The sequence below is a fragment of the Strix uralensis genome, chromosome Z, assembly GCF_047716275.1.
Source record: "Strix uralensis isolate ZFMK-TIS-50842 chromosome Z, bStrUra1, whole genome shotgun sequence".
Classification (NCBI taxonomy): Eukaryota; Metazoa; Chordata; class Aves; order Strigiformes; family Strigidae; genus Strix; species Strix uralensis.
The window spans coordinates 96,215,955-96,241,289 of NC_134012.1; the positions used below are offsets into that span (position 1 = coordinate 96,215,955).

At 39.0% G+C, this 25,335-nt stretch overlaps 1 protein-coding gene across 4 annotated transcripts in view; it reads left to right on the forward strand.

Annotated features, from left to right (window-relative positions):
• PIK3C3 (phosphatidylinositol 3-kinase catalytic subunit type 3) overlaps positions 1-24,420 on the forward strand; it is a 78,162-nt gene extending 53,742 nt beyond the window's left edge. For 3 of the 4 annotated variants that reach the window (XM_074855782.1, XM_074855784.1, XM_074855785.1), the window contains 3 exons: positions 957-1,047; positions 17,227-17,352; positions 23,634-24,420. In XM_074855782.1, coding sequence (XP_074711883.1) covers positions 957-1,047; positions 17,227-17,352; positions 23,634-23,648 — 232 coding nt within the window. In that variant the 3' untranslated portion in view covers positions 23,649-24,420. Of the gene's footprint in view, positions 1-956; positions 1,048-17,226; positions 17,353-17,810; positions 20,698-23,633 lie in introns of those variants that run through there. The other variant, XM_074855783.1, reaches the window with a different exon arrangement.
• Positions 24,421-25,335: the final 915 nt, after the last annotated feature.

Here is a 25,335-nt window from a genome sequence, read left to right on the forward strand (position 1 = left end):
GTTAAAATACTTTGTACTCCATGCAATTGTCAGCTTGCTAATAACAAGTTTTGCTGCTAAGAATTCATTTTCTATCATCTATGAAGCTCCTACTGCTCTTAGCAAAGCAGTATTCAGATTTTGAAGTCAGTTACGTACTTTGTCTCTGAAAGGGGACTAGATCTCTTTACAGAGGAAGGGAAGTTTCAGTTTATGTTGAACAGCTTGAAAATTATCCTTTCAAAAAGCAACGTACAGCTAATTTCCTGCAAGGGCAAAATGGTGTTCTTGCAAAGATTCGTGAGTACTTCCAACGCCACATTAAAACTGAAAACTATACTCTGTCGTGTCTTTTTTAATGGTTATAAATGACATTTATACTTTGTAAGTGTAGCATGCCTACCAATGTTACTGCAGCTTAACTGAGCAACTGCAGACTTGGATCTGGTTAAATCACTTATATTCACCTTCTTACGGCAAGAGCCCTTGAAGCAACTTGAAAAATCATTTCTTGTAATTGTGAAGACCTCAGCTGTTTGAATGCTAATTTATATAATGCTGCTGTATCACCGATATCCTTTTTAATAAAAAATAACCTTTGAATCAGTATTCTAGCATATGTTTGTCCTACTAGAGGTAGAAAATGGCACTGAATCTTACAATATATGAAACCACAGTTTATATTTGATGTGTATCTGAATAAATGTTCTGACAATTTTTAGAAAATTACAACAAAACCAGAGCAGTCTGTTTAGTTTTGGCAGTTTGAGACAGTTTGCAGATTAAACTTTCACTGCTAATATCAGGTATCTTATGCTTTTAACATAAATGTGTTCAACTGAAGCGTTATGAATGCATCTTCTCTGAAGCATTACCAATTCACACTAAGATGGTGATGTGTTCTTAAATGAAGCTGTTTACAGAATGTCTTCTGTACAATTTACGAAGTGTTTTACCTAATTTGCTCTTCTGCTTAGGTATTCCAACTTGATCTTGAACTTATTTTCCCTCATGGTGGATGCCAACATTCCAGATATTGCTCTTGAACCTGACAAGACTGTAAAAAAGGTAACTGGAAAGCTTTCCTTGTCTTTCAGTATCCCAAGCCATCAGGTAATGAAACTTTCAGTCAGTCATGGTGACTTATTTGTAACTGACCTGAAAATACTTGCTCCTGTTTTATAAGTTTTGCACAATTTCTGAAGTCATTGAAGTTAAAGACAGGAGAATATACTTTTGAGATCACTTAGCACATGTGTCTGTAAATGCAGAGCTGCTCTTTATCATCCATGCAGTAGTGCACAGTCTGCTGTAGCACTCTGTTCCATTCTGCTAAGAACAGTGATCCCACCTGATGAAACTTTTGATGAGTGAAGCAATCAGCACTGTCTATATCATGAAAGATTGTTTTGTCTAGTCTAGAATCCTGTAAGTCATGGACAGTTTTATAAAACCAGTTTACTGGTAGATACACAGCCAGTCTGCTGAAGATTTAAAACTAGTAGACTGGTATATCTTCCATAGCCAAGAAATTTTTGTTTACTGTGAAAACGAACTTGTGTCCCATAATTCTAACTTTGTCCCTTTGCACCAGCCTGAATCATTCTTCTCCATTTGATGTTTCAACAACAGTTGACGTTAAAAACACCGGATAACTGTTCCTCTAGATTTCATTACACTTACATTTTAGGCAAATGTTGACTCTTTTATAACCTGATTTATAGTGAAGGGCTATCTGTTTTAATTCCACAAAAGACTTTGTGGAGCCTGTGTATCCAGTGGAAAACAGTTCAGTATAATCTTTATTTGAGCAGTGGTTTGTCTCTAAAATAGGCTGTTCTTCAGTGTTTTCAATAAGCTATGAAAGCAGAGATTCAGAATCTTTAAATTAGTATTTAATCTTCTAATACAACTGCCTAAAAGAAAACTAAATTGTGACTCCAAGGTTTTCCTTTCACCTGCAAGAACTGGAGTATTTCTGTTCAGAGTTTCTTGGTTTCAAATAGATACAAAGAGTTCCTGTAGCTATTCAGTTTCATTTCAAGGAGGGCTGAGCTATACAGAAGTGCTGTATTTTGTGGTAAAGATGACAGCCCTCCCTCCACTTGATTGTTTCCCTGAGCAACTGACAGCTAATTCTTTTTCCATATCAATATTTGAACCTCACCTCTGTCCCTAGATGCCCTGCAAAGATTGAGTAGATTACTCACATAGAATGTGGAAGATAGTCTTGAAGTAGAAAACCAAAATGGTTCAATACCTACCAAGTTCTGGAAGTAACTGCATTTAGTAGAGAGACCTTTTGAAGGAAGAGATTTTCCTAACCGTATGCTTGCAACATGTCTGTGAATTTCATCTTTATAAAGACGACATGTTTGGTTCTGGCTACCTATTGGAAAAATGGGGAGAAGTACTTTTTTTTTTCTTTCATGATGTCCTAAGGAGGAGAAAACCTTTTAGATTGTAAAGTCTACAAACAGATGCACAATAAATACTGGGAGAAATTGAAATATGTATCTACAAGTAGTGCAAGGGCTAATATTGGAAAGTTTGTCATTGACTGAAATAGTCATCCAGAGATCAAACTGATGATTTCTCTGAATTCCAGAAGTGCTGGTTCTTTCATGTTTGCAGCAATAAGTTTGAGTCTGGATATGTATTTTAATCTTACTCATCTCTGCCCAGTGTTCACTGTCACTTAACATGATAGTGTTGGTTGGGCATCTCAATGTGAGAGAGATCTCGAGGTGCTGGAGCGAGTGCAGAGGAGGGCATCGAAGGTAGTGAAGGGCCTGGAGAATAAATCCTATGAGGAGAGATTGAAGGAGCTGGGACTGTTTAACTTGAGGAGGAGAAGGCTGAGGGGAGACCTCATCACTCTCTACAACTCCCTGAAAGGACATTGTAGAGAGGTTGGTGCTGGTCTCTTCTCACAGGTGATTAGTGACAGAACAAGGGGGGATGGCTTTAAACTGCAACAGGGGAGGTTCAGGCTGGACATGAGGAAAAAATGTTTCACAGAAAGAGTGTTTAGACAGTGGAATAGGCTGCCCAGGGAGGGGGGTGGAGTCACCATCCCTGGATGTGTTTAAGGGCCATTTAGATGAGATGCTGGGGGATGTGGTGTAGGGGAGAACTTTGTAGAGTAGGGCTGATGGTTGGACTCGATGATCCCAACGGTCTTTTCCAACCTGAATGATTCTGTGATTGCCTTGAATGCTCTCTCGTGAGCCCTGATGTTTTTTATTTAATGGAGTCTCCCTGTGTTCACTGCCAATTAACATGGCAATATCCTTGTTTCTTACTGGTATCTTGGTATTGTGTTTTATATTAGTGAACTCTGTAGAAGTGCTGTCCAGGGGTATATTACTTTCTGTAATTAATAGGATGTCAGATTCTGTAAAATATTTGTAAAGGTTTGTCTTAATGTAGCAACATGTAAGTATTTCAGACACTTCTAAAACTCTTACTCTGTATAAATTTCTCATATAATTTTCTTGAAATAGCAAATTGACATAAAGAATTGAAGGCCAGGAAGTTTTTTCTACAGCTGCCAAGTATGTTACAATTGACTGATGTACAGTAGTTAAAAATTAAGATGTAAAGCATGATTGTATCGTATCTGATTGGAGATCATGGAAGGAAGCAAAATCTAAAAGGAAGTTCTAAGAACTATGAATTAGATCAACGTGGTTCTTTCTAAATTCCCTTACAAAATACAATAGTGCTACCTTTGCATGAAAATAACATAAGCTTGGTTGCTCTAGGACAGATCACTGTTAGATCAAATGTAGCAATTAGTTACTGAGATACTGGGCTCTGACAGTGCTGCAGCTTGGTGAACTGTGACTTTTACTCTCATGGTAGGTTCAAGTCTGTCTATTCACAGAGGCTTTAAAATGTGAAAAGAGCTAGAAATGAACCAGTAAGGCAAGTATTTCTGATAAGGACTGCATATCACACATTTTCAGATGTTTTGAGAGGGAAAGATTTTACTTTTCCAAGTTCTGTAAGTTCATTTAGAGTGTGCTTGTTCTGTTAAAACAAACAAACCAAAACCCACACAGTAAGGTATTTAGCTTGTTCATAAATGTTTTATTTGTAATTCATGGACTTTTCAGCCCTTCACAAAGTATTGTTGTTTTACATAAACTCTTTTTTGTGGCAGCTCATCTGTTTTTAACTCCTGTTAACTGTTCAGGTTTGGTCCTTTATGGTTCAAAAATTACCCTTTGGATATACTTCTAGAATTTGTGCAAAAATAATACATCATAATGGGATCCCTAAAGAGTAGGTGAACAGAGAACCCTTCCATAAACCAGTTCTTGACATTATGATCTACTACATTCATATGGGTATGTTCAAAGCTCCTATGACACTAATTGTTTTTAGTTCTCAATTTTTGGTTTTACTTCTTTGCTTTTAAAAAAAACAGCAAATCAGCTGTAAATGGGCTAGGATCAGAATCATCTTAACCCATTATAGAATGGTGAAGAATAGGGCATCGGGTTTTTTAAATAATGTGTTGGAAAATTTCTTTTGGGTATTAATTCAGTTATGAGCTTTGTTAGTACTAATAAAGAACAAGGTGTCTTGTATCTCTTGGGCTGAGTGGCAAGTTTGTTCAGTCATTTAACAAGATAATACTGTACCTTGTAGGAAAATTGAATAAATGCTTTCAGCATCTCAATTGATTTTTATATTTTTCTTAAAGCTTTAAACAAAAAATCCATGTGTATTTCAACAGACTTAAATTAGTTAAAGATCCATTTTGGACTGACCTGCAAAATTAAATTACCTTTGATGTGTGAGTCGAGTCAATAGCCATTTCAACTGTGATACCGCTTTACAGAAGACAAAGATGGAGATTTACAAATGTTTCTGTATATAAGAAGAGATCGTGCTTAATAGCGTAGGTAGAAGTTCATAGACAGCGTTTTTCTTATTGGTGCTGTAGGGATCCTCATTCTCTGTTTTGTAGTGCCCTCATTTTTGCTTTAGGGAGCTGGTGAGCCAGTGAGGCAAGCACAGGCAAGCTGAATTGTCAAGTCACTGAGGTAACTAGACAGGTTACCTTTAAATTTTGCGATAAATCAGAATACTAGTTTATAGTTACAAGGAAGATTATATAGTAGAAAAAAATTGCTTGTTTTTAAACAAAGGAGTGCTTACTGAAGGCAGTATTATGTTTCAGTGAGAAATACGTAAGATGTAAAAACATGCTAGTGAGTAAAGCCCCCTTTGGAAATATTTTTGGTGTTTCCCTTTTCTAAACATTCAGAAAGTAATCTACTGAGGTTTTAGAGCCAGAATGAGGGTTTAACTTTTATTTTTATTTAGAATATGTATATGTTTACAAAATTTGCATATAATATGATAATGATGTCTAGAATAAAACAAATTGATATAAAGATTACTACTGTCATATTGTATGGCTTGATTTCTTGTGCTTGCTTTTGTCACTTCCTGTGAGATATGCATGTATTATAACAGGATGCTTGCTAGTTAGACTAGTTAGAAAAGGTGGTTTGAAGTCAGCAGTCCTTGGACTCTCTTATACTCAGACAAATAAGGAAGCAAAGTAAGATCATGAAAGAAACTACTGTGTGGAACGTGTCCTCTTCAGTGAGGCACTGGATGATTTGAATTGTGATTTTTTTTTTTTTTTTTTTAAATAATTTCAGACTGGTATGTTATATAAGACCTTTTAGAAAAACGAGTGCAGAAAGCACTCTTAAATATTATTGCTAATCTGAGGAACAAAAGGAAAGGCAGGATCTTTATAGTTGGACACTGTTTTTCCAATATGTCATTTACCTCCCAGTAACAATGTGACATCCCAAGGAGCTAACTGCAGAACGTAATTGTATAATCAAGCTTAAAATCTAACTGAAAACATATTGTCCAGGTGTCATTTCTGTCCAATAGTTGTGAAATGTCTTGGGAGAAGTATGTATCGAGTGAAGGTAAAATTAGAACAGCAGCTTGTGTCACGTACAACTTTCTGTTTAATAAGCATATATTACACCTGTTTGACATGGTTTATGGGACAGGATGGTGTAAGCAGAGCTGGGTGCTCGTTCCTGTCATCAGTGAAGGTACTTTCACATTACTCTTGTTCAAAAGAGAGCAAGCTGTACTCAGACTGATTTTACTTACCAGAGAAAGACAACAATGTGGATATTTCCTTCCTGTTAGTGTGAAAAGAACCAGACGCTCCCAATGACTTCAACTGGAGATGTGGATTTAGAACGTACCAAAATTTGACAGCATCTTCTGACTGGCTTTACATAACATTTGTTTTCAGAAATTAAATCAGTGCTGACTTTAATGATGCATTCTCACACCTAAAATTGGGCTGAAAATGAGTGAGTCAGAGTTGGCCTGAAAACAAACAAAAGCTCTGTTTAAAGTTTCACAACTATTCTTTGAGAGTGTATGGAAGAATGTGTTTTCAACTAGCTATCCACTTTCAGCGTGTATACCTAATATCACTAGATAAATTTGCTAGTACCTTTCAATTATAAGAAAAGGTTTTAGTGACTCACTTCCCTCATTCCACTTTTGATCACTACTTTTCCCCATAGAAAATCCCAGAAAACAGTGATTATGAACTACACAAAATTGTCCCCATCCTCAAAACCATAGGAACCCTCTTCAAATTCCTAGTGTTTTGTTTAATAGTAAAACGACTGACAATTTTTGACCAAGAAAAAGCAGCTGCAGAGCTTAAAATTAGTTGTCTTTTTGATCCTTTCATCTCCTTTTGTCCTCTCCATACTATTTATAAAGAAAACTGTCAGTCTGGTGTCTTCACCTCATGGTTCATGACTATCTCCTACTGCCACCCTCTGATTTAGGCTTTTCTGAAAACCTGCTTTGGCTCCAAAATGTCACAAAATGAAATTAAATTGAAAAGTAGCAGAATATTCTCCCTAGTTTGCCTGTCCCTTTCTGTGGCCTCTGAGGTAATTGCCTTTAAATTTTCTACTCTTTTCTTATGCTTTTCCACCTCTCAGTTTTCAGGATAAACAATGGGCTGAAATCTCTATGTTGAGTTATCAATGCATAACTGATAATACAATGAAGATTTCCCCACACACACCTTTTTCTGCCAGTGCTACTTGCTTTTTCATTTCCAGTACAGCTGCAACACTAATTGCTAACTGTTGGGTCTTTTTCAAATTAGCCGGTGCTATAAATTTAGGTAGTAATGACTTAAAATCTGGAGTCAATTATATAGCCAGTTTTGCATAAGGAAGAGGGAGACGATCACTCTTCAGTTGTAGCTAATGTATTCAGCATTGTCACCTCCTAACAAAAAAAGCTTTTGATTTTTCTACAGGAAAGCCAGATGGTTTCTATCTGTCCTTCATACCAAATCTGACCTTTAAATTAGAAAACATGAGGGACCAGTGATTCATCATTGCACAAAGAACTCAGCAGGCATTAAAGGACAGTGCCCTAATTGACTGAGCTGTGTTTCAGATGGCCATTGATTAAAGAAGGTGCTGCAAAGATGTGGCAATTGTTTTATTTACAAGCAAGGTTATTGGGCACAAATACCCGGCTTCCAGCAAGCAGTAGGTAACACTGTTTGTGAAAGTAGCCCCGTTCAGTTTTGATAGTGCCATACACAGAAGAGGCTAAAATGAGCGTGGAGTTTTCTTCCTACAGAGTGTAATAGTGAGATCACCCTCTGTGTTTCCAAGTCTATGCAAACATTGACTAAGTCTCATCTCCCTTGATAAGAACATGAGTTCTATAATTATTTGGAAACTATCAACAAGAGAGAGCAGACATGTTTTGTTCCTTTTACATTAAACATGTAAAATGATTTTTTTTATTCTACAGGTATAAAAGCTGAATCAACGATACAATGTGACTTGAGGTACAGAAGGAGTTTCTGAGCTAGCTTGTTTCTAAGCCTGAGCTAATCTTGCCAGTTTCTTCATCTTGATTGTAGTAAAACTCCCTGTGCTCTTCCCCCCTCCTCTCTCCTCCACAGGAGTGAGTCAATGGATAATTGAGAGTTGAGTTCACAAATTAGTAAAACAGAAAGGTCTTCTAATTTGGTGCTTGACATGTCTTTTTTAGGCAGTGGATATCTGTCCCTTTTCACCTGACTGAAAATGTGAGTATTTGTTAAAAGGTGAAGCTTGGAAACATTTTTAAAATTTATTAATGCCAAGAGGAAATTTACTTTTGTAGAAGAAATAAACTCGGTTTTGCTTGGTTAAGGTCTGTTTGTTTCAGGATTTATATTTGCCTGCTGCTCTGGGGTTTATTCTTTGTGAAAGTGACATGGAGCTTATTTTGCCTAGGCAGAAGTTCATCTTTCTGTCTGCTTGGGTAGTGACACTGCAGCTGCACACCAAGCTTTTCTATTTCTAGGCTGTTGATTTTGCATGTATATTAATTCATTTTAAACTAAAAAATGGAATAGACGTCACAACATAGGAACCAGGTGTGAGAACATACCTCTGTTGCTTTGTATTATGCTGTGTATGTGATTAAAAGTTTTTGGCCAATATGATGAAATTGTGAGCTGGAACAGTATTGTCTTCGTGTACTGCAACAGCAGATTTTCATGGAAGTTCAATTTAGAGATGTTCACTAACATCTTTACTGGCTTCTGTTTAAAAAAAAAAAAAAAAAAAAAGCAGCCTACACAGGCTTGTTTAGAAACTGCAGTTTGTTCAAATCGAAGCCTTGAAAACAAAAGCTATTGTTGGAATAGTCTTTCAAATTAAATTGTTCATGCAAATACAGCATCCAAATAGTTTGTAGTGTGAGTTGTTTGGACTGCCTGCAACAGGGAAAGCAAGAAAGTTTTGTTGAATATGAAATGTGATAAGGGTTAAGCCAAACATTTAATGCCAGTTTCTGCTGCGTGAATGTTGGGTGCTGACTGTTGGTAACTATTGAAAGGCAAAAGAGTAGAAATAATCATGAAAACACCACTAAATTTTGTTGTTTTCTTTTTTGGCTATCAATTGATTTTTATCTGAAGTTTTAATAGTAGTCAGGGTGCTTATATCCAATTCATATTATGACCCAATGAAAAAGGACACTGAAGTTTCTCTTAAGTTTAAGCAATGTAGTACTCATAGAAAAGACAAGCAGTGCTGCTTAATATTGCCGAAAGAATAAATACTAGAGCAGCCACCAGTCTTCAGAATGGCTGACTTGCAATTTGTCTGAAGATAGGATTGAAAAATGGTTCTCATATGTATGTGTGATATGTTACCTCAAAATGCATTACTACTTTCTTCAGTACTTAGGAAAAACATAGCTACAAATGTTCATGAGGTGGAGATCTGGATACTACCCTGAAGTTTATAAAATATTCTGAAGAATTTCTACAGTTTGTCTTAATCTTGAGCCTTAAGTACCTAATCCATTTTAGGTAATGTTTTAACAGTGAGAAGATACTTGCTAGTAAAAAAGAAAAAATTCTGAGTTTAATACAAGGCTAACTGGACTATGCTGGTCAAACTTAAGGACAAAAAAAAAAAAGTCCGTACAACTCTGCTCTTTGGTAAGAGGGAAAGGGCAGTCTTGTGGTTAAGGAGCAAAACACATAAGTGAAACTCTTGGAAATTTGCAGTGCACTTACCTGCACTAGTGCTGTTCTCAAGCCAATGCCTATCATGCTTCCAAAAATACGAAATACCAAAAAAGGGTAAACTTGGAACTTAATTCAACTAAATGAAGACACAGGCCTGCCATTATCTCAGACCTTTAACCGCAATTTTTAATATGATGATTAGGGTTTTGTTGAGTATTTATCTCCTCTTTATTGCCATCCTGATTTTTATACAGTACACTGTTCTGTGGGCCTGACTGGGACTTTTCTCTGAAATCACCTTCATACAATATATTTGATAGCATTTTCAAAACTATAGTCTCTTTAGTTCTCCTTGAAGACACTTCAAGCAAAAATAAAGTGTGAGTTTACCAGCAGTTAACAGTACCCATTATTCTGGTAGATGTTATGCTCTTTCCCTCTCGGTTAACTTTATGACTTCCCTTTTTCAAGTGAAATGTCACATCAGATGTAAATATACATGAGGTTCATAGGTTTTGAAACTTTATATCTTTAAAACAGGGGTTTTGGTTTGGGGTTTTTTTGGGGGTTTTTTGTGGTTTGGGGGTTTTTTTTGGTGGGAAATATCAGTGTTTTTCATGAAATATTTTAATCTGTACTGCAGTCTTATCTCTCATGACGTTCTACTTCCCCATATTATTTGTGGTGTGGGACTTCCTTTACCTACCCCAGAATTTAAGATGTGGGATTCTATGTAGTCTTTGCTTTGATCAGACTGTGTCATCATAGGATCCTGGGGTTTCTTACAGTAGATGGATGAAGTGACCACTTGATTTTGGGTGGAAGTGTTTTGTTTGGTTTTGCCAGGTAGAAGAAGAGAAGTTAATTCTAATTTTGACTGGGGGTCTCACAGGATGTTTGTGTTTGGGGTTTTTTTTTCAGTTTTGGTGGGGTTGGTTTGTTGGGTTTTTTCAGCAAAGTATAGTCAAAACTGATAACTGTTTTTGTTGTTTCACCCTCCACCTTCCTGTGTCTTAGCACCTTAATCATGGAATGGTTTGGGCTGGAAGGGGCCTTACAGATCATCTAGTTCCAACTCCCCTGCCACGGGCAGGAATACCTTCCGCTAGACCAGGTTGCTCAAAGCCCCGTCCAGCCTGGCCTTGAACCCTTCCAGGGAGGGGGCAGCCACAGCTTCTTAGGTTTAACCTGTTCTAGAAAGCATAATAATGTATCTGCAACCTGTGATTTGATTATAAATAAAATGTGTAAATGCAGCTTTAGGCCATATTAAAAATGCTGTATAAGATCGGTTTTAAAAGTGCTGTATAAGTTCATCTTTGCATAAAAAAATAAGGATCTTTTGGTTAATGCTTTTATATGCAATCTCTTAAGATACTGAAAAATTCAATGCATGGGGCAGCAGTAATGGAATGGGCAAAGACCTTGATTTATATCAGTTACAGAAAACAAAACAAAAAACCACCACCAAAACAGTACATCTGTTATTGTCTTGGTTTTGCACACTGTGCTGGAAGGTGAGGGAGCCACTAAGTATCCATTTCCTCCTCTTGTAGTCTTCTTGAGTTTGTTTCAACTGTAGTTGTTAAACTGGTAATTTTAGGTGGGATAAGCATGGTGCAGAGCATTATTTCTTGGTGGGTTTACTCTTGATTTTTTTTTTCCTTTTTTGCCTTCTTACTTGCTAAGTTCCAGTCCTCTGTGTGATTCTGCAGCAAGTGATGATCAGCTTTTTTCTGTTCTCATCAGTTCAGCTCTAAGTAATTCATACTTAAATGCTTCTCCCCTTGCCCACACCCTCCCATGTATTCTTCTGAACTGTACCTCATGGTTTCTGGCCTCTTCCCCTTTTAATTTTTTTTTTGTGTTTTAAAAAATAAAAGCTCTATCATGATAACTGACAGTAGCTTTCTTACAGGACACTTCAAATTTAACTGAAGTATAATAAAATTTCTAGTGATGCAGATTCAGATATCTGCAATCCTGTTCTTTTATGCTTTATTACTAAACTACCCACTGTGCAGGGGGATAGGAAGTGGACAACTTGAAACCTTGAAAGTTTAATGTCAGTATCTTCATGGACTCTCTAATTCTTTATCCAACCTTTTCATCTTTAAACATTTAAATTTTGTTGAGACCTGATGTTTAAAATCAATGTGTGTATGCAGTGAGGGGTTTAAAACTTTACTTTCTGGAAACAAAGCAAAAGTTTAAGCAGATTCATCAAGGGTATTTCTTTTCTCTTTGACAAATACTAATGACTAAACTAGAACAATTCACTTAAATGCCAAAGTGAGAACTCTAAGTAAATAATTCAGGCGGAACATTTTTGATGCCTTCGTGGTGGCCATTCTTCTTAAGTGTGTAGAATGAGATAACTTCAGAGCTCATCAGAATCTGAACCCCCCCGAATTCACTTTTGTTTTTTTACACCATGCAAAAATCTCTTCCTAGTTGCACCTTGTCTGTGAGAAACTATTGGCTTTTAGAATACGTGGCTTGCTTTGGAACTCTTTGAAATAAGAATTAGTATTGGTTTTGTTACAAGAACTAGAAGTCAATGTATATTAATCTTGTTGCTGCTGTTGAATCTCAAGAGGTAATTTGTCATCTTGCTGTGTTTCCTCCTGGCTAGGCTGCAGCAGTCAGTTTTAATTGCACTGCTGAAAAACTTTCATGCAAAGGCCTAGTATTCAGCAGCATTTGATCCTGTGGGAAGTGTGTTTAGTTATTAATTCCATAGAATGAAGCGGCACCTTAATATCACTAACTGCAAAACTTTCTGAGAAGTTGTTCTATGAACAAATTACAAAGTTGCTGAAGTGCTTGATTACTAGAGTTGGGTAAAAGAGCATTACAGTGATTTTTTTTTTTTTTTCTTTTTGAAACTGCAGTTAGCAGTTTTGCTCAATTCTCATTACATCACCTTTTCTGTGAGCATGAAAATAGATCTGATAGAAGTCTGTGCTCTAATTTCAGGAGGTATTTAAGCTTGTACATAATTGCAAGCATGTGATTAGTCCATTAAATTCAGTAGGATTCTGTGTGCTTCATTTGCTGTCAAGCTTCTAATATGTCTATGGGAGATAATAAACTTCCTTCTCATCATGTTTGTTATGAAGATAAAAATTCTATAGTATTAGCCTGAAGTGTCTTCTAAATCTCTCCCTTGTACTTGCTTCCATGAGAGTCTGAAATTTTTTGCCTTAATCTATTCTTTCATATTGATCAAAATTCTTTCTGAGGGGAAGTTGAGGAAATACTCAATTTATGCTTCAAACATCTCAGCAACAGAATTTTAACAGTAGTTTGAGTGAGGCAGTGTTATCTTTCCATACTTGGCATGTTAAGTTATGCTTGTTATTGTAGCCCTGCAGGGCACTATTTTGGAATACATTGCCTTTGAAAAGAATGCAGAGTAGTACTAACCTGAAATCTCAGAGTATTTTGCTGTCATAAAGAGGGTGGTGGTATATGCGGTATTCTTGGTGCATAGAAAGAATATAGAATGGGAAGAGAAGATAGTATCATCTCACAAATACAACCTTATTAAAAACATTGTTGAAGTAATTTGCCTCACGTTTTTGTCAATGCTTAAAAAAAAGTGGAAGCATGGAAAATGTTCAGGAAAGACTTGATTCTGTCTTACAGTCAGTCTCCTTAGTCATATCCAGGAGAAGGTTAAGAAGCAACTTACATCGTTTGATATTTGCCTACATGAGAGAGATTTCTGATGGACAGTTCTTTAATGTAAAAAGTTTTAATGAGCTCAACTCTTTGAGATGAAAATTGGACAAATTCAGATAGGAAATAAGTCACAATTATGAAATAGAACAATTAATCATTGAAACAATTTGCCTAGGATGTAAAGCATTCTGTCTCATTATAAAGGCTCTGTAAAAGAGATTCTCACAGATAAACTACAGGTTACGTATTTGATACAAAAATTGTTTGATAGCACTTTACCTAGCTCGTTATACAAGAGACTGAAGTAGATGAATTTGATGGTCTCCACAAGAACTTACATCACTTGAAATTTATCTTTAGGAGAATAAAGCATGTAATTAGATGGCAGCAATTAATTTTCTGGAAGTAATGTGAATTTGGTGGGTAATTTCCATATTGTGATCAGCACTACTTTGCAAGGTTACTAGTAGTTTTAAACTTCAGGGTTTTAATTGATTAGAGAACTCTAGGATCTAGGCCCATTGAAAGAGTTTTAAACTAGATTTGAAAGGGGAAAGGGGTAAAACTAGTCTCACTAGAGATAAGCCTGGGGGCAGCACGTGTATGTTTGAGGGCTGGGGTGCTAGCGAGGTCCTTTGGTCTGCCGTCTCTGGAGGTTGGTGATGGAGATCCATGTGGCAGCAAAGACACAAGGGTTATTGATGTGTTAGAAACCAGGGAGGTGCCTCAGAATGATCACATAGGAATTAGGGCTTCTCCCCCCCAAAAGGTGTCAGGATCAATAGCCCAACTGAAGTTTACCTACATTGATGCACACAGCATGGGCAACAAACAGGAGGAGCTGGAAGCCGTTGTGCAGCAGGAAAACTACGGCATAGTTGCCATCAGAGAAATATGGTGGGATGACTCACACTGGAGTGTTGCAATGGCTGGCTATAAAATCTTCAGAAGGGAAAGGCAAGGAAGGAGAGGCGGTGGTGTAGCCCTGTATGTTAGGGAGTGTTTTGACTGTCTAAACCTTAATGATGTCTAGAGCTTAATGATGGTGATGATAGGGTTGAGTGTTTATGGGTATGAATCAGGGAGAAGGCCAACAACTCAGATATCATTGTGGGAGTCTGTTATAGACCACCCAACCAAGATGAAGAGGCAGACAAAAAATTTTATAAGCAGCTGGGAGAAGTCTTACAGTCACTATCCCCAGTTCTCATGGAGGATTTACCATTCAATTTACCATTTATCTGCTGGAAATCTGATACAACAGAGAGGAAACAGTCTAGGAGGTTCCTGGAAGATAGCTTCCAGACACAGCTCGTGAGTGAACCAACTAGGGAAGATGTCCCGCTGGACCTGTTGTTTGCAAAGAGAGAAGGACTTGTGGGTGATGTGGTGGTTGGAGGCCGTCTTAGGTGTAGCAATCACAAAATGATAGTTTTCTCCATTCTTGGAGAAATAAGGAGGGGGGGTCAGCAGAACTCCTACCTTGGAGTTTCAGAGGGCAGACTTTGTCCTGTTTAGAAGCCTGGTTGACAGAGTCCCTTGGAAGGCAGTCCTGAAGGGCAAAGGAGTCCAGGAAGGCTGGACCTTCTTCAAGAAGGAAATCTTAAAGGCGCAGAAGTCCATCCCTGTGTGCCGAAAGACAAGCCACTGGGGAAGAAGACTGACCTGGCTGAACAGAGAGCTTTGGCTGGAACTCAGGAAAAAAAGGAGAGTTTATGACCTTTGGAAGAAGGGGCAGGCAACTCAGGAGGACTACAAGGGTGTTGTGAGGTTATGCAGGGATAAAAATTAGGAGGGCGAAGCCCAACTAGAACTTAATCTGACTACTGCTGTAAAAGACAATAAAAAAAAATTTCTATAAATACATTAGCAGCAAAAAAAAGAGGGCTAAGGAGAATCACCATCCTTCGTTGGACACAGGGGAGAAACAGTGACAAAGGATGAGGAGAAGTCTGAGCTACTTGATGCCTTCTTTGCCATAGTCTTTAATAGTAAGACCAGTTGTTCTCTTGGTACCCAACCCCCTGAGCTGGAAGACAGGTATGGGGAGCAGAATGAAGCCCCCATAATCCAAGGGGAAATGGTTAGTGACCTGCTACACCACTTAGACACACACAGGTCTATGGGGCCAGATGGGATCCACCCAAGGGTACCAAGGGAGCTGGTGAAAGTGCTCACTGAGCCACTTTCAATCATTTATCAGCAGTCCTGGCTAACTGAGGAGGTCCCAGTTGACTGGAGGTTAGCAAATGTGACACCCACCTACAGGAAAGGCCAAAAGGAGGATCGGGGGAACTACAGGCCTGCCAGTCTGACTTCAGTGCCAGGGAAGATTATGGAGCAGATCATCTTGAGTGCCATCATGCAGCATGTACAGGACAACCAGGAGGTCAGGCCCAGTCAGGATGGGTTTATGAAACGCAGGTCCTGCTTGACTAACCTGATCTCCTATGACAAGGTGACTCACTTAGTGAATGAAGGAAAGGCTGTGGATATTGGCTACCTTAGACTTCAGTAAAGACTTTTACACTGTTTCCCACAGCATTCTCCTGGAGAAACTGGCTGCTCATGGCTTGGATGGTTGTATTTTCACTGAGTAAAAAAGATGGCTGGATGACTGAGCCCAAAGAGCGGTGGTGACTGGAGTTAAATCCAGTTGGTGGCTCATCACAAGTGGTGTTCCACAGGGCTCAGTATTGGGGCCAATTCTTCTTAAAGTCTTTATCAGTGATCCGGACAAGGGATGCACCCTCAGTCAGTTTGCAGATGACACCAAGTTGGGTGGAAATGTTGGTCTGCTTGAGGGTAGGAAGGCTCTACAGGGGGATCTGGACAGTCTGGATCAATGGGCCAAGGCCAACTCATCCAAAATGCTTATTTATGCATCTGCCTCTCAAAAATCTTGTGAGGGGTAAGGCACATCTGCAGAACTTGCTTGGCTTCTCTAAAGCAAAATTTTTTTTTTTTTTTTCCTCCCCTAAAGATCTGTTTAAGCTCTTGCCAGTTCTACATAGAGGGTTTTTTGAGTATTACCTAAGGAGTGTCTGTGGTAATGGCGCTTGTGAGATGTTACCATCTGGACCAGTCATGAACAATTGCCATGGAATTACTTGGAATTCACAGAAAGGCGTGTACTGCACCTTGAATATTTGTAAATATTCATGGATCAAGGCTTTGCCAAGGCTGAAATAAGAAAGTATAGGTGTTGTGCTGCTCTTAATTACAGTGTATTCAGCTTTTACTTCATATACAAATTGCAAGTACTAAGCAAAATCTGTTATTGGTACAACAGTTAAAATATGTTGCTGTCAAAAAAAAACCACTGTTGGGGTAGCAGTGTCTCCAACCAGCTGTTCATGGATGGTGGATAGAATCAAAAGTTAATGAAATTCTCACGTGCCATATAAAGGTTGGTTTTGGCAGGGTTGTTTTGCTTGCCCCTCCGTCTGATTCTGTATTCTGTACTTAATTGCCTTACAGTTTCTGAAAGAGTGATATCTGAAAATAAGTTTAGAATCAGGAAGTGTTACATACTTTCAAAAATGGTTAGGATCATCCAGACTCTTCCAACTTTGTATTTAACAGGCAAAGTTTTATGTTTTTTCTCAAGTGACATGTCATTCTTGCTTAGTTGAATAATACTTTTCTCTTTTTCTCATAGCATGTTTTCTCTTTTTCTCATAGCATTTTAGTTCTGTTTAAACTCTTCTGTCCAGGTACTTTTCTTGTACCTCTCTCTCAAGCTTTGAAATTACTAGTTGAGGTGTTGAAGTGTAGGGAACTGTTTCTAGCTCTTCTAAATACTCCCTTTTATGAAACGGTTAAAAATATGCATTTTACATGACATTGTAAATTTCTAATATTCTGCTGTAACTTAGAAACTTTCATAACTGAAATCATTATGTCTGCTACTATATGCTTCATATAGAATAGTGTATGTTTTCACTGTTGAATTGAACTAGTTTTTGTCATCTCTGCCCCCATTCCAGGTTCAGGACAAGTTTCGTTTGGACCTGTCTGATGAAGAAGCTGTCCATTATATGCAGAGTCTAATTGATGAAAGTGTCCATGCCCTCTTTGCAGCTGTGGTGGAGCAGATACACAAGTTTGCACAGGTGAGATTTCTTCTTGGTGGTTTCTGTAAAAGCTGAGTGAGGTGAGAGGTTATGAGTGGTAAGTTCAAGGCTTAACATCATTATTTCTGATGTTTTAGTTCATTTTCCAGCAAATTAAAAGTGTGTCCTCGCTGCCAGGACTGGAGAGCAAGCTCTTAGTGATCCTACAAGTAATTTTTAAAGCACCTTAGGAAACATGCTAAGCGGGCAGTAACTGGTTGTCTTACCAAGGTAGGAACTGCAAATTGGAAAGCTGGAGTTCTGAGAAAAGGATCCAGAACTTCCTTATCTTTCATTCCCAAAGTAAATGAGTGAAGATAAACTTCCTTTCTTTCCTACCTTTGCTAGACTTCCTTAACTGTGCATTCCAGCTTGTTATTTTGATGATTAACAGACACAGCAACTTGCACAGAAGCGGGCAGGAACTCTGCTCATAACATCATCCACATCTTCCGCAGTGCTGACGTTGTACCCCAGAACATGGTCCCCAGCAGTGATGTGAACAGCTGTCACCTGTGTCAGAGGCCTCAACACAGATGGAGGTCCTGAGGGATAATGCAGTTTTTCTGATATAGGGCTGGGACAGTGGGAATCAGGCTCCTTGCTTGCATGAGGTGTGCAGTGGTGGAATGTCTGCATCACCAGGTAAAGGAGCTGTGGGAAGAGGTCGGCAAACTGCACAGTATCAGGGCTGACAAGAAGGGGATCGACCAGATCTTCCCCAAGACTTTGGAGACAGAAGAGCCTGAACCTTCAGCTGCACTGAAGAAGAAACAGGAACATGTTGGGCTCATTGACTTGGGAAATAGTGACTCCCAGGATAGTGACAGCTGGAACCTTGACACTTCTGGTATTAGGAGGGATGGCTTCTGTGCTACCTGCGGATCTGCAGAATAGATTCAAGGTGACTGGGAGTAGTCAGATGGATTTACAAAAGGGTAATCATGCCTGACCAGCTTGATAGCAGCTTAAGATAAAGTGCCTAGCTCTGTGAACTCAGTGAGAGCTATTAGGTAGTATTTACCTTGACTTTGCCATTGTCTTCCATAATGTCCTCATAAACAAACTGGAGCAATATATAGAGAACTGGATACTGATGTAGATTGGGAGCTGGCCGGTGTGCTGGGATTAGAAGGTTGTGATCAGTGACACAAACTCCATCTGGAGGCCAGTCACTAGTGGTGTATGCCAAGGATAGATACTGAGGCCAGGATTGTTTAACATCTTCATTAGTGACCTGGATGATGGTGTGAAGTGCAACCTCAGTAAGTGTGCAGGCAGTGCAAAACTGGGAGGAGTAGCTGATACACCAGAAGCACATGCTGCCATTCACAGGGACCTTGACAGTCTGGAGAAATGACCACGCAGGAACTTTATGAAGTTCATCAAAGCGAAGTGCCAAATACTTCACCTGGCGCAGAATAACCCCTTGCACAAGCATAGGCAAGGGGGTCGGGTGATGAGGTGGGAAGCACCTTTTCAGAGAAAGTCCTGAAGGTTCTGGTGGACAAGTTGCACAGAATGCTGACCACTAGTAGTGGTCAACAGCTCAATGTCTGGATGTAGGTCAGTGATGAGTGGTGTCCCTCAGGGGCCCATATTGGGACCAGTACTCTTTAATATCTTCATCAGTGACACAGTGGGATTGAGTGCACGTTCTGCGAGTTTGCTGGCGATGCCGAGCTGGGTGGTGCGGTTTACACGCCTGAGGGATGGGATGCCATCCAGAGGGACCTGGACAAGCTCGAGAAGTTGGCTCATGGCAACTTCATGGTATTCAAGAAGACCAAGTGCAAAGTCTTACACCTGGGTTGGGGCAACCCCGGGTATCGATACAGGCTGGGGGATGAAGGGATTGAGAGCAGCCCTGCGGAGAAGGACTTGGAGGTACTAGTGGATGGAAAGATGGATGTGAGCTGGCAATGTGCGCTCGCAGCCCAGATAGCCAACCGCATCCTGGGCTGCATCAAGAGAAGTGTGGCCAGCAGGTCGAGGGAGGGGATTCTCCCCCTCTACTCTGCTCTTGGGAGACTCCACATGTAGTGCTGTGTCTAGCTCTGGACTCTTTAGTTCAGGAAAGGCATGAAACTGTTGGAGCAGGTCCAGAGGAGGGCCACAAAAATCGTCAGAGGGATGGAACATCTCTGCTATGAAGAAAGAGAGAGTTGGGGTTGTTCACCTGGAGAAGTCCCTGGGGAGACCTTATAGCAGCCTTCCAGTGCTTAAAGGGGCTACAGGAAAGCTGGGGAGGGACTCTTGATCAGCGGGTGTAGGGATAGAGTGAGGGGTAATGGTTTTAAACTAAAAGAGGGTAGATTTAGACTGTAGGTTTAAACTAGATATAAGGAAGAAATTTTTTACAATGAGGGTGGTGAGACACTTACACAGGATGCCCAGAGAGGTGGTAGATGCCTCATCCCTGGAGACATTCAGGGTCAGGCTGGACGGGACTCTGAGCAACCTGATGTAGTTGAAGATGTCCCTGCTCACTGGAGGGGGGTTGGACTAAATGACCTTTAAAGGTCCCTTCCATCCCAAACCACTCTATGATTTTGTGCAGCAGTATGGTCTCATGGCAAAGAAGGACACCAGCTTCCTTGACCACATTAGCTGGAGGGTTGCTGGCAGGTGGAGGGAGGTGATCATTCCCTCTACCAGTACTGTGTGAGATGTATCTGGAGTGCCATGGCCCTTTTGGGCTCCCCAGTACAGGAGAGACATGGAGCAAGTCCAGCAAAGGGCCATGGAGATGATCAAGCACTTGAAGCATGTGTCATACGAGGAGAGGCTGAGAGACCTGGGACTCTTCAGCCTGGACAAGAAAGGCTCAGAGGGATCTTAGCGGTGCATATAAATACCTGATGGAAGAGAATAAAGAAGGTGAAGCCAGATTCTTTTCAGCAGTGCCCAGTGACAGAACAAGAGACAACGGGCACAAACAGAAAGACAGGAAGCTTCATCTAAATGTAAAGAACTTTTTTTTTTTTACCGTGAGGGTAATAAAACACTGGGACAGGTGTTTCCCAGAGAGGTGGTGGAGTCTTTGTCTGTGGAGATATTGTAAAATCCAACAGCACAATGTCCTGAGCAACCTGTTGTGTTTGACCCTGCGTGAGCATGGTGCTTGGAGTAAGCGATCTCCAGAGGTCCCATCCACCCTCACATGTTATCTCATTGTTGCTACTGGTCTGGGTGTCAGTAAATTATTGTCTCCACTATTTTTATTCTTAGAATCTACCCTTGCTCTAGTACAGAGAATGAAATGTTTAACCACATGTATGCGTGCTGTCTTACTACAAGCCACAGTAAGACAATAAAACGTTTTCATCCTCACATTGAATAAAACTGTTTTCACAAAAGCATTTCTTCTTTGAATTTACAATGTTTTTTTCCCTAAAACCATCTGACATAGTTTGTGTTTATCAGAGATTTAAGATATTACACTGTTTGCCTTAAGTATTAGACTCAATGACAAGAAATGGAATTGAGAGGAAAAATGAAACTGATCTGAAAAGCCAGTCATTATCCCAGGTTTTTTATTGATTCTTTCTTCAGAAGACTGATCAAATGCTGATATAAATTGAGGAGAACTATTTAATGGCTACCCATTTTGCTAAAGGTCTTCCAAATAATCTGTTGTTTCCTGCAATCTTAATTTTTTTATTTTGAAGAACAGCACTATAGTGCAGGGCAAGAAGCAAAAATGTCATTTTCATCTGCATGTATGTTAAACAAAGGTGGTCTTTTACGTGATACAAAAAAATTAGTGTAATTATATGAAAATGTTGCAAAATTTTTTGTCATTTATTATGGATTACTGTTATCATAGGATGGAGAATGTAATTTCATAAGGCAAAGTGAAAAATTCCTAGCGTCGGACATGGGGTTCAAAAAAAACAAGCCATTACAAAGATTCAAGATTAAAATTTTAAGTGCCTCCAATATGTGTATAAACCTTTCTTTTAATCACATACTGACAGTCACTTTTAAAGATATGTCTTTTTACTTCATTGGGCTTAGGTGACTGCCAGACTCCCAGATAATTGTTACTGCATTTGTGAAGCTGTATTAGTAAGTCAGAGTTCACAGGTTTGATTTATGTGACCTTTTCTTTTTCCGTTCAGACTTGTTCTTGCTTGACCTTTCTCCAGCACTTACAACTGTTTTTAAAATCACAGGACAGATTTGTTCAGAATATTTAGAAGCACCCAAGAATTTGAACCCCAGGCTTCTAGCTCCCAGGAACGGTGTTCTAAGCATCAGGCACCAACAGAATCCTCCATCCATGTTTCTGGGAGTTAAAAAGCAAGCCCACAGCGTGTGCTGCATTTTGGATACCAAATAAGCAGATGTGACAGCCACTAACGCAGGCCTGATCCAGTTGTCTCCTTTTGGGGTTTTTATACCTCTCCAGCTGGCCAATGCTGAATTCCAGCATGGAGACTTCTGGGCTCTTTTTCCTGAGGCCCTGAACTCTCCTCATGCACTGCTGCAGAGTTTGCTACCTATGTGCTTTTAGCTTTCCTTTCTACTTTTTGGATTGAGTGCCTAAAATCAAAACAACAGTGTGTTGCTTTGTAAGTGCTTAAGGCATCTCTTGGTTCCATGGGATGCAGGATTCTTCTGCTAGTTTTGGAATTCGGATTATTGCCTTCATTCATGTTCTACAAACACGCTTGCAGGCTTCCTGCTGCAAGAATACTGGCTGCTTATAAGTGTGAGGAGGATACATAAAGGGTAATAACACATTAATCAGCAGTTGACAAGTCTTAAGAATCTGAGCTCTGTTTATAAAAGTTTTTGAAAACTTAGCAAAAAATCCATCAAAAATAAATGTAATTAATGTCTATTCTCTTCCTATTACAAGTGAGATAGGGCACTTTAGTGATATTTAGTACTTCATTACTCAAAATCATTGTGTCTCCTTTTTGTTTGAGGCACTCTTAAGAATTTGCTGTTGGAGTCTTCACGAAGTCTGTAAATCGTTGAACAAATGAACAATTAATGCATCATTGAATTTGCTGTAAAAGGGGTCATCTTACACAATGGCCAATTGAAGCTTTGAATTTGTTCACACATAATGCTGCACTGAGTTGTTAATAGCCTTGCTCTTAATAATAATACAAGTTGTCTAAAAAAAAAAAAAAAAAAACATTAAAAACCAACACTACACAGGTATTATGACACATGCTTAAACAGATTTTAGCCTAATGCCACACAATTTTTCATTTCATTTTCAGCATGTTTTTTTGTTTATTGGTATTTATTTTCTTACTGCCTCCAAAATAGGCCTACAAGGAATCTGTGCTGTCTACTGCAGCAGTTAAGAGCTTTTTAATAAGGTTGGTTATTGTAGTAACCATTGTGTATCAGCATTTTATATGTCACTCTGTAGTAAGTAAAGCTCTTGGATAAAGCAGTCTAGATATTTTGGCATCAGCTTGGTATTGTTTTTTAACAATATTGTAAATTGAGTTCAACTCAGACCTGTGTTAAGAAGTCTTTTGTTTCTAATGTATCTAATTATCACATATTTTACAGACCTTTTTATGTAGTACTTGTCTCCTTTTTAATGGTTATCAAAAAACTGTTTTCTTAAAAGTAAATAAATTTAACATTTAGATTAAGTTAATGGCGTTGTACAGTAGTGCTCAAGAAGAGAAAAAGTGCATACTAATTTTAGTTGATACTAATGAAGTAACCATTTCTCCCTGGAGAGTCGTTTTCATTTTAGCAACATTATTTATTTCTGCAGAGGAAAGAAACAATCTCCAGTTGAAGGGATGTTAAGCAGTGATTTAAAAAGTGAAAGCTTGGGGGATGAGGGGTGTCCCACCTAAAATGTAGCTGTACAGTTTTGGGTTGTGCTAATTGTGCTAATGCTTGGCCGTTCTCTGCTTAGGAGCAAACTCAATTTAAGCTCTAAATGCTACGTCGCTTTAGAATATTTCCAGGCTGTGGTCCCAGTGCTTCTGCATCCCAGAATGCAGCTGTGGTTCCTTTCGCTCAGGGTAGTGCTTCTATTTTCCTCCTATTGAATGCCAAAATAAAATAAGGAACATCTGCCAGCAGGATTATGTAGATTGGATGAAAGCTTATGTCAAGGGGCAGATAGAGTTGGTTTCCATGCTGTTTGTTCTCCTGGAGGGTTGTGAAAATCACCTGCCTTGAGGCATTTCAACATGTTTTTAAACAGAGTTCAATTTATGCATAACTTCTGTTCTTTGAGAGTAAACCAAGTTGAGTAAATGCTGTGCTATGTGTGTTTTGTTTTCTTTTAGTATTGGAGAAAATAAGCCTTTTGCCTGCCTGTGGTGGAAACAAGCAAATGCTCAAGGAAGATACTTTCTCAAGCCCCTGTGGACTTCACCAGACAGTTTTGGAAGTCAAAAGCTGCAGGTTTGGTAGCATGGAGAATTGAGAGCTCAGGAGGTGGAGAAGCATTTTGAGTCTCTGTTCATTGAAGGTTTAAAATCAACCATTTTTTAAAGGAGAATGGTTGTTTATACCATCCTTGGAGCCTCAGATGCTATAGCATTTCTTTCCACTGAAAACATTTGGTCCTCAAAGGTTGAAGTAAGAAACTTCCTCTCAAGCCAAAGATAACTGGAAGAAGCTGGGTTTGATGGTAAATTCTTGTACGTGTTAATAGATTTTTCTTTTTTAAAAATAGAAGTCATTGCTGTGCTGAACACAAGTATGTACAAAGTCACAGCAGTGAGGCTGCAGTTCTTGGGTGCAGAAAAAGCACGGAACTATGGCAATCTCCTCTCTTCCCTTCCCATCAACTTTGTTCCTTGAGTAAGTTTTAAATGTAATTCGTATGATCTTTTATTCCCACCTTGGGCAATGTTATCGTTTAGAAAGGACAATCAGTTCTTCCCTGTTTAGAAAGATGTTTTTAAGTGCTGATAAGTTAGCCAGCTGTAGGCAGCCAATTAAATCATCACTAACAGGCTCAGCCGCTGGAATGCACAGTGAGCAGTTCAGTATTTCACACTTTAACTCTGAATGTTTTCTGTACAGTGATTATATATTCTTGGCTCTAATAAACTCTTTGTTGTTGCAGTCTTGAGGTGTTCTGTTTTGTCTTTTTAATCTTACCTGCTGAGACATGGCGTACTAGAGGATTATGTTCATAACTTGGCTTTTTGCAAGGATTTTCACTTCTCAGTTCACTTGATACAGGAATAAGGCCACTCATGAAATGACTTTTGTGCCACATGTTGAGTTCATAATGAATCTGTTTTGAATGATCAACAATGTAATTAGCTCTTCGTAAATGTGTGGATCTCTTCAAAGAGCGCTCTTATACTCCTGTATTTTTTTTTAGTAATTTTAAGTAAGGAAGAAATTCCTCCCAATTATACAGATAAGAAGGACTGATTTAAATCTGAATCTGATGTTTGTGAGTCAGTCTTGCTTTGTGCTTCTTTTGCTAGCAAACACCGTAAGAGCTTTGATGGAGGAAAATCCACTAGAGCTGTGATGGGCCCTTAGTTATTTCAGAATATTACCCAAATTTGCCAATGAAGTACAACATTGGTTCAGCCCCTCTTTTCCCCTGTATGCACGACTTAGAGGAACTGTATTACTCTAATTACTTGGTGGTTGTGTTAGCTGGCAAAACACAGTGCCACAGAGGAGCCACAGTAGTACTTCTTACCTTTAGCTGACTTTTCTTTGAAGAAGTAGTAATTATCGTTTTCTCACAGGTTTTTTTTGGTCTTGCTTCATCTGGCAGAAATACATATTTCTCTACAGACTCCATGTCCCGTGAACTCATTCTACATACAGTACTTTGTATCTTTCAAGGCTATTTCTGAGAGCATGGACTTTTCAGACATTCAGAGATGATTCTGGGAAAAAAAAAAAATTGCATGCTTTTTTGTTTGTTTTGAAGGGGCATCCTATGTGCTCACACAACTTTGATTTATATGATGTAGCCATAGTTTATTTGACTGAGTTCTTGACTCCTGATCC